General features: G+C 33.7%; 1 protein-coding gene and 1 non-coding gene across 3 annotated transcripts; both read left to right on the plus strand.

Annotated features, from left to right (window-relative positions):
* The first annotated feature begins 4,170 nt into the window (after nucleotides 1–4,170).
* Nucleotides 4,171–6,374, plus strand: LOC111785387 (uncharacterized). Of its 2 annotated transcripts, XR_015422867.1 has the most exons (3): nucleotides 4,171–4,612; nucleotides 5,520–5,616; nucleotides 6,282–6,374. XR_015422867.1 is itself a non-coding variant. In XM_023665797.2 (2 exons), the coding sequence occupies exons 1-2, from the start codon at nucleotides 4,350–4,352 to the stop codon at nucleotides 5,557–5,559; spliced, it is 303 nt and encodes a 100-aa protein (XP_023521565.1). In that variant the 5' UTR covers nucleotides 4,172–4,349; the 3' UTR covers nucleotides 5,560–5,741. The 2 variants fall into 2 exon arrangements, 1 of the variants encoding a protein (XP_023521565.1); XM_023665797.2 differs by lacking the exon at nucleotides 6,282–6,374 and having other exon boundaries at nucleotides 4,172–4,612; nucleotides 5,520–5,741.
* A 1,518-nt stretch (nucleotides 6,375–7,892) lies between these two features.
* TRNAV-AAC (transfer RNA valine (anticodon AAC)) lies at nucleotides 7,893–7,966 on the plus strand. The gene has a single exon. It is a non-coding gene; the product is annotated as a tRNA-Val (tRNA).
* The last annotated feature ends 681 nt before the right edge of the window (nucleotides 7,967–8,647 follow it).

Below are 8,647 nucleotides of genomic sequence, written 5' to 3' on the forward strand. Positions count from 1 at the left end.
CACCAAGCCATTGAATGAAGAAATTTTTTGCAAAAATAGGCTTGAGCTTGGTTTTATTGGTTGTGATATATCTTGAATTTTATAAATTTTTTAATGCATGTTTTTAGGGGGAGCCATTATATCATTCTTAAATGTATTCTCTTTCAATTGTTCTTTTTGATGATTACAAAGGGGGAGAAAATTAAGAAAAATATGCTCTAAGTTTGTTGTTTTATTATTTATGAATCATTTACTTGTTTGATGTTTCATAATTTCTTGAGGCATTAATATAGGGGGAGAATATGCATGTAAAATTTATGATAATATATTAGCATGTATTAGTATTATTACATGGATGGTGTATTACCTTGGTTTTTATGAATTTTTCTTGAAATGGTTTGTCATCATCAAAAAGGGGGAGATTGTTGGCTTTTTGGCCTTGATCTCACTTTAATTAATTTCAATCAATTAATTGATGTTTTGATGATAACAAACCTACTTTTTAATTATTAATTATTTTCAGTATTTTGAACTGTCCACAGTATAAGGTCGGGAATAACAATTTCAACGACTTTTCAATCACTCAAATCAGAGCTAAAACGAAGAAATTACAGTCGAGACAACATACCCGACGTGATGATGTGGCAGCAAAATCAAAATGATGGACAAATCAAAATATATCAAAGTATGACATTTATGATTTTGGGAGAGTAACAAATGGTGGAGTTTTTCTTATTACTATATTTTTAAATAAAGTTATTTTTACAAAATATAAATTTGAATCTAACCGTTACTCACATCGATTTTTATTATTACTATATTATATTATTATATTATTATATTTTAAAATTTTGGTGGTTACTCACATAGTTTTTATTATTATTATATTATTATATTTATAATAAATTTTGAATTTCATTTGACCGTTATTCACATAACTTTTTATTATTATTATATTATATTACTATTATATTAAAATTTTGAAATAAATGAATTTAGAAAAATTTCTTATTTATTTACTTTTAATCTCCACCTTCCATTATTCCTAACACAATCCAGTGGTCAATATTCAATCCTACATTTTGCCACTTTTCTCCTCTATATAAACTCATCTTCCCCACATTTAAAAAAAAACACAACTTACATACATTCTCCAATCCTCATTTGTTCAAAGTCTTCATTGTTTGTTGCTCTCTCCAAGCTTACAAGTTTATTTCTTTTCATCTTATTCTTGAGAGGGATTATTTTTGTATTGTGAGGAAATAGTTGTGAGTATCCCAAATTGTAAATCTACTCTTTGAGAGAGTTGTGGTGTGTTATTATCAAACTCAAATACTTGTATCGGTTTGATCCTGCGCCGTGGAAAGGATTGAGTTTGCTCTTGAACTCGTAAAAAGAGCGGTGTAGCGGTTTGGCTCAGATCCGTGGAAAGAGTCGAGAAAGTTCTTTATTCAAATTCCCAAGAGGCGCTTGGGGAGTGGAGTAGGTCGAGTTTGACCGAACCACTATAAAACTACGGTGTCATTTTCTCTGACTCTTTTCTATTTAATTTCAAAATTATTATTGTGATTTATTGCATGTTCTACTTGATTATTGTTTTGACTTGAATTACTTTGTTATAGTAATTATCATCTTTTACTTATTTGTAAAAAGTTTCATCATTAGAAAAATTAATCACGTTTAAACACTTTTATCGTTAAAACCCTATTCACCCCCCCTCTAGGGTTGCCATACCGATCCAACAAAGACACCATGGAGGTCTACTAGGTTCTTAGAGGTGTTCATGCGGTTTAAATTCCATTTTCTCAATTCCATGACGTTCTAGGTTAGCCCCTCGGCTTAACAAATCCTTGGGTGCACGTAGATCTAACCTCTAATTCTACATGTAAACCGCACTAGCTACAGCGCCCTAATCTTAACTGTGATATTGATGCATGCTCTACTAAGAAAATATATTTATCAACCGTCTTTAACACATGAATCATGTATACCCGTTCACATATGTTATTTAAGAAGGTATTCCTATCAGCCCTTGATGCATGGAAATCATAAGGTATAAATCATACACACAATCAAACAAGTTCAACGGGGAGATAACGTCCATCAATCACTTAAAGTACATATCAGAATATCTCTTCCTCCATCGTACCATAGCGGAAGACATTAAATTAGTCATGCTTCTCAATTCTCTTGTTCACCATTAGGTGTTAGTAAGCCCTTTTGGACATTCTTAACCTAATTGGCCAAAGGAGACCAAAACACAATTTTTAATTGGGTAATTAAAATTGAAAAGCTAATACCTACGTGAGTTACATGGCTGGCCACATCTCAACCTTGACTCCCATAGTAAAAGGCTTCATGATACATCGAGGTTCGACTTTGATGCAACATTGTAAGAAAAGACTCCAACATCTTATAGATCTCATTTCTCGAGTTTAGCATAGTTTGACATCTCCTTAAAGTTTGTTGTAACATTTTATCTCTCGACCTTGTAATTGAACATTGAGACGTAATAGTAGTTGCTTGATTTATACCTAAAACATAAATGTTCAAGATTTCTAGCTATGTACGAGAGCCTCCAATGCAATGAGAACTTGTCATCAAACAAGAGGGGATAGTTATTACTAGGGGTGTTCGTGTGTTGGGTTGGATTAGCCTACCCAATTCTTTAAGCTATGCGTTTTTCAACTCAAGCAACTCTTATTAAATAATTGCCTAACTATAAATCTTAGGGTTGGTTGATTCACCTTATTTGGGTCATTTATCCAAATTTTTATCTTTAATAAAATTAAAATAAACCTCTATTTATTTTCTAACATTAAATTAAAATTTGCAACTCAATTTCAATATATATTTTCAAAAAATATATCTAAAAGTTTTTTAAAAAATTATTAAAATAAATATATGTATATATATTTTAAAATTTCAATAAATTGGAGTGGACTAGATTCTGTTGGATGAAAGTACCACGTAGCTAATTTAAGGAATGATCATGGGTTTATAATAAAAAAATATTATCTCCATTGGCATGTGAGGCGTTTTGGGGAAGCCCAAAGCAAAGCCATGAGAGCTTATGCTCAAGGTAGACAATAATCGTGTTTATCTAACATGGTATCAGAGTCATGCCCTAAACTTAATCATGCCACTAGAATCCTCAAATGTTGAACAAAGGACTCCAAAAGAAAAAGTCGAAGGCATAGTAAAAAATGACTAAGACTCCAAAAGAAAAAGGAGTTGAGCCTCGATTAAGGGGAGGTGTTGGATGAAAGTTCCACATCGGCTAATTTAGGGAATGATCATGAATTTATAATCAAAGAATACTATCTCCATTGGCATGAGCCCTTTTGGAGAAACTCAAAGCAAAGCCATGAGAGCTTATGCTCAAAGTGGACAATATCATACCATTGTGTAGAGTCGTGCTTATCTAACAGATTCAACTCAATCTAATTCGAGAGAAACCCATAAATCAATCTCATCCAATCTACTTCGAGAGAAACCCATAAATCAATCTCATCCATACCGTTTTTCAGTTCTTTGAACTCAACCCAACCCACGTAACTGTATAACCCTGAGTTAGGTTGAATGGGTTTACCCATAAATCAATCTCATCCAATCTACTTCGAGAGAAACCCATAAATCAATCTCATCCATACTGTTTTCAGTTCTTTGAACTCAACCCAACCCACGTAACTTAATAACCCTTAGTTAGGTTGAATGGGTTTTTCGAGTTACGTATGTTTTTTGAACACTGGACATGGTTGACTCAGTCCAACGATTCTTTTCCACTACTAGTGAATCCTTTTTTTGTCGTTAAATATTATTCCAAGTCTACGATATCAATGTTAAACTTTAGTTCAAATCATTGTAAATGATTTGGTTGAGTTCAAAAGTGAATTTGTGTGTGACCCACAAACAAAAGCAAAAACATTTAACATCAACTCAAGCTTAAGATGTTGTATAGCTAATGTTCTTAATTGCATACATCTTAATGTTCTTATAAATAGCTCATAAAAGGATATTATCATGCATGCATGCCACCACCAACAATATAATATTCCTCTTTATTACTTCGTATTTTGATTCTTTCTTTCCATTTGTACGTAAAAAGACGTCCCTTTGTTTTGGTTTGTGCATCAAAATACACACAAAGCCAAAGTAAAAGATGAGTGTCGTAGTATAAAGCAACAAGGGTTCCCTCCTTCTCATGTTTGAAGCCATTTATTCTCTCTCTCTCCTCTCTCTCTCTCTCTCTCTCTCTCTCTCTCTCTCTCAACATCCCAAAATCAAAATCCTGTCATGTAGTGATTTCTCTCAAAGATTGCCCATGTTGTTCAAGCTTTAGAGCATAATATTGTCTAGAGAGAGAGGAAATGAGTTCTTATTCTCCTTCTTGTAAGGCCATGGCTGTTATGGGGTTTATTTGGCTTTTGTTAGTGAATGGTTCCCATCAACGGGGACAATCGGTGGCAACCGGGATGATGACGATAACGACGGCAGCTCAATTCGGTGGAATTTCTAAAGAGATGGAGGTGGTCGGTGGTCGTGGTGGCAAGGACGTTGTTCGTTCAGAGTGGCATCTCAACTACATGAGTAAAAGAAGAGTTCCTAATGGCCCTGATCCTATTCATAACAGGTACTACGTTGTTTGAACTTTTAGTAAAATTATATATCTTAATCAATTGAGCTACTTCAGTTTAGCTCGTAAAACATGACATGGGTGTTGTCTTACTCAATTGAGCTACTTCAGTTTAGCTCGTAAAGCATGACATGGGTGTTGTCTTACTCAATTGAGCTACTTTAGTTCAGCTCGTAAAACATAACATGGGTGTTGTCTTAATCAATTGAACTATTTCAGTTTAGCTCGTAAAACATGACATGGGTGTTGTCTTAATCAATTGAGCTACTTCAGTTTAGCTCGTAAAACATGACATGAGTGTTGTCTTACTCAATTGAGCTACTTCAGTTTAGCTCGTAAAACATGATATGGGTGTTGTCTTAATCAATTGAGCTACTTCAGTTTAGCTCGTAAAACATGATATGGGTGTTGTCTTAATCAATTGAGCTACTTCAGTTTAGCTCGTAAAACATGATATGGGTGTTGTCTTAATCAATTGAGCTACTTCAGTTCAGCTTGTAAAACATGACATGGGTATTGTATGTCTAAAACTTTGTCTTGTTTTTTATTTGCTCAAATCAAGAAAGAGAGGGAGAGATAAAAAAGTTCAAATTTTTCTCACTTTGCCTTTTAAAACTGTTACATTGAGTTCTTTTAGCTTAAAGGGTGTCATTTAAAGTCCTTGGTTGAAGGTGACACAAACATCTTTAAAACCACAGTAAATAAAAGGTGTATATGTGTGTACTTCAATATATTCCATGCCTTTTACTTAATCAATATCTCTTTATCCATTACTAATACTCGTTCTTAAGTTTTGAGTATCCGTTCAATAGTCGATGATTCAGCTCCGTTCTACAATTGTTAACCTCTCGAAAATCGAAAAACCATTCAAGACTTAAACTTTTTTTGGTTTTTCGTTTTGTAGGAGAGCAGGAAACTCTGGAAGACCACCCGGAAAGGCTTAACCTCGGGAATGAAACTGGGCTTTCAAGATGACACGAGATTGCACGATCAGCCATCTTGTATGTGTTACTTTAGGAATGAATGATGAAAACTTATCAGATCAATTCTCGGTTAGAATTTAGGACTCGTTTGATAATATTTTTGTTTTTTATTTTTAAATTTTAAAGTTTATGTGTATTTATTACCGGGCGTGTTATCTAGTTCGAACCCGCATAAAATTTAAAATTTTAATAAATGCTTTTAAAAAATAGTTAAAAACCACTTTTGAATAATTTTTTTTATTAAACAACACAAACTAATTTTTTAAAAAGTAATTATAAAAAGAAAAGAAAAAGATTTGATTGGTTGTTTGTGTAATTAAAATAAAAATAATAATTAAGGGATGTTTGTTTTATACTTTAATTAAAAGGTGGGAGAAGGGTTCCCTAAGCTTAATAAAGTGAATTCCACCCATTAAAGGTAAAAGGAAAAGAAAAGAAAAGAAAAGAAAAGAAAAGAAAAGAAAAGAAAAGAAAAGAAAAGGGAACAAAAATTAAAGGTGGGCTTTGCATTTTGTGTGTTGCTTTGAGATTCTCTTTAGTTTCCATGGCAATATTGTAAATTATCTCAAAAATGTCACCAAATGTTTACTAGTTTTTGTCTTCCTCTCAACCTACTTTCGATTCAATAAGCGTTTTATATTCATTGGATTCACGGTATTACTTTATTGTTCTTTTGGTTCGAGAATTAGAGAGTTGTAGCAGCACAAGCTCACCACTAGCAGATATTGTCCTCTTTGGGTTTTCCATTTCGGGATAGTTTTTTTGAATTTAGGTTAAAACATATAATTTTGACGTACTTTCAATTGGGTTTCGTTTCAATTACATAACAATAAGCGTTTCATATTCATTGGATTGACGGCATTACCTCATTTTGCTTTTCGTTCGAGAATTAGAGAGTTTAACTATAGCAGCACAAGCCCACCACTAGCGGATATTGTCCTCTTTGAGTTTTCTATTTCGGGACAGTTTTTTTTTTTAATTTATGTTAAAACATATCATCTCGACGTACTTTCAATTGGGTTTCGTTTCATTTGCATAACAATAAGTGTTTCGTATTCATGAGATTGACGGTATTACCTCATTTTTCTTTTCGTTCAAGAATTAGAGAGTTTAATTGTAGCAACACAAGTCCACCACCAGCAGATATTGTCCTCTTTAGGTTTTCCATTTCGGGACAGTTTTTTTGAATTTAGGTTAAAACATATCATCTCGACGTACTTTCAATTGGGTTTCGTTTCATTTGCATAACAATAAGCGTTTCATATTCATCAGATGGATAGTATTACCTCATTTTCTTTTCGTTCGAGAATTAGAGAGTTTAACTGTAACTACGCAAGTCCACCGCTAGCAGATACAGATACTGTCCTCTTTGGGTTTTCCCTTCTAAGACATATTTTTTGAATTTAGGTTAAAACATATCATCTCGACATACTTTCAATTGGGTTTCGTTTCATTTGCATAACAATCAACGTTTCATATTCATTGGATTGACGGTATTACCTCATTTTCAAGAAGAGGTTTCCACACCCTTACAAAAAATGTTTCGTTCCTCTCTCCAATCGACGTGGGATCTCACAGTAACTACGTTTAGGTTAGGGTATTAGCTGAATTACTATAGTTTTAGAACATTGTCGTAAAAAATAGCTGTTGAATAGGGAGTAAGAAACGACGATTAGTGATTATTAGCGTGCATATTATGGGGTCGATTATTGATGTATCGGGTTTTGATTAAATTCGTATAAATATATGATGGGAGTGTCCTTAAGTTATAAGCTTTTTGAGAGTGGTAATGGGTTTCTTTTGTTTGGTGTGGCTTTTTGTTGTTTGAGTTTTGATTGGATAGAGTGGTCTAAAAGCAAAGATATGCATTCAAATATCTGCAAGCCATTTACTATAAAGGGAAAAAAGAAAAAGGCTTAGCTTTTATCTTTGGTTTCATCAAATCTCACATATATATATTTCTTTCATGGGAATCCTAAATTTTTATGGGACACATTTTTATATTTATTTTCTAGCCATGCTCGAGTTTTGGATAACCTCTACAAACGTCAATTTTTAAAATTATGTTTTTACTTTTTCTTTAACACCAAATATGAGTTTTGATTCGAGTTTAAAGCGTTAATTTGAAATCTTACCTTCTCTGGGTGGTGTAGTTGGTTATCACGCTAGTCTCATGCACTAGAGGTCTCCATTCAAACCTACTTGGGCTCAAATAGTTTTAGCATTATGTTTTTACTTTTTGCGAAATATGAGTGTTGATTCGAGTTTAATGAGTTAATTTGAAATCTCATCTTGTCTGGGTGGTGTAGTTGGTTATCACGCTAGTTTTACACACTAGAGGTCTCCAGTTTAAGCCTGGGCTCAGACATTTCTAACATACAACATTTGTACTTTTACAAGATTCGCGAAATAGAGTGTTGACCGCTAGTCTCACACACTAGACTTGGAATTTCATCTTGTCTGGGTGGTGTAGTTGGTTATCACGTTAGTTCATCTTGTCTGGGTGGTGTAGTTGGTTCAAACCTGGGCTCAGACATTTCTATTTATACTTTTAGAAGATTCGCGAAATAGAGGGTTGACCGCTAGTCTCACACACTAGAGGTCCCCAGTTCGTGGAATTTCATTTTGTTTGGGTGGTGTAGTTGGTTATCACGCTAGTTCATCTTGTCTGGGTGGTGTAGTTGGTTATCACGCTAGTTCATCTTGTCTGGGTGGTGTAGTTGGTTATCACGCTAGTCTCACACACTAGAGACGTTTCTTCTAACATACAACATTTTCACTTTTAGAAGATTCGTGGTGTAGTTGGTTATCACGCTAGTCTCACACATTAGACGTCTCCAATTAGTTCAAACCTGGGCCTAGACGTTTTATAAGTCCTCACGTGAGGATTGATTCGATATCGGTAATTTAGAATGTTATTGTGTTTAGGTCACATTAATCTCCCTCTAGTATCACACACTAAAAATATCATTACGCATGCATGGATTACATATAGATTCCTACACTATGATATTATAAACGTTCCTTTCTTTTTTTGTTGATTTTCGAT

The sequence above is a fragment of the Cucurbita pepo genome, chromosome 11, assembly GCF_057944985.1.
Source record: "Cucurbita pepo subsp. pepo isolate OVF chromosome 11, ASM5794498v1, whole genome shotgun sequence".
NCBI classification, from domain to species: domain Eukaryota; kingdom Viridiplantae; phylum Streptophyta; class Magnoliopsida; order Cucurbitales; family Cucurbitaceae; genus Cucurbita; species Cucurbita pepo.

What these genes read in the sequence shown, in the direction of transcription:
- LOC111785387 (XM_023665797.2), top strand. Translation starts at nt 4,350, where the DNA reads ATGAGTTCTTATTCTCCTTCTTGTAAGGCCATGGCTGTTATGGGGTTT. An exon ending in CCTGATCCTATTCATAACAG is followed by an intron (nt 4,613 to 5,519) that starts GTACTACGTTGT and finishes TTCGTTTTGTAG; the next exon opens with GAGAGCAGGAAACTCTGGAA.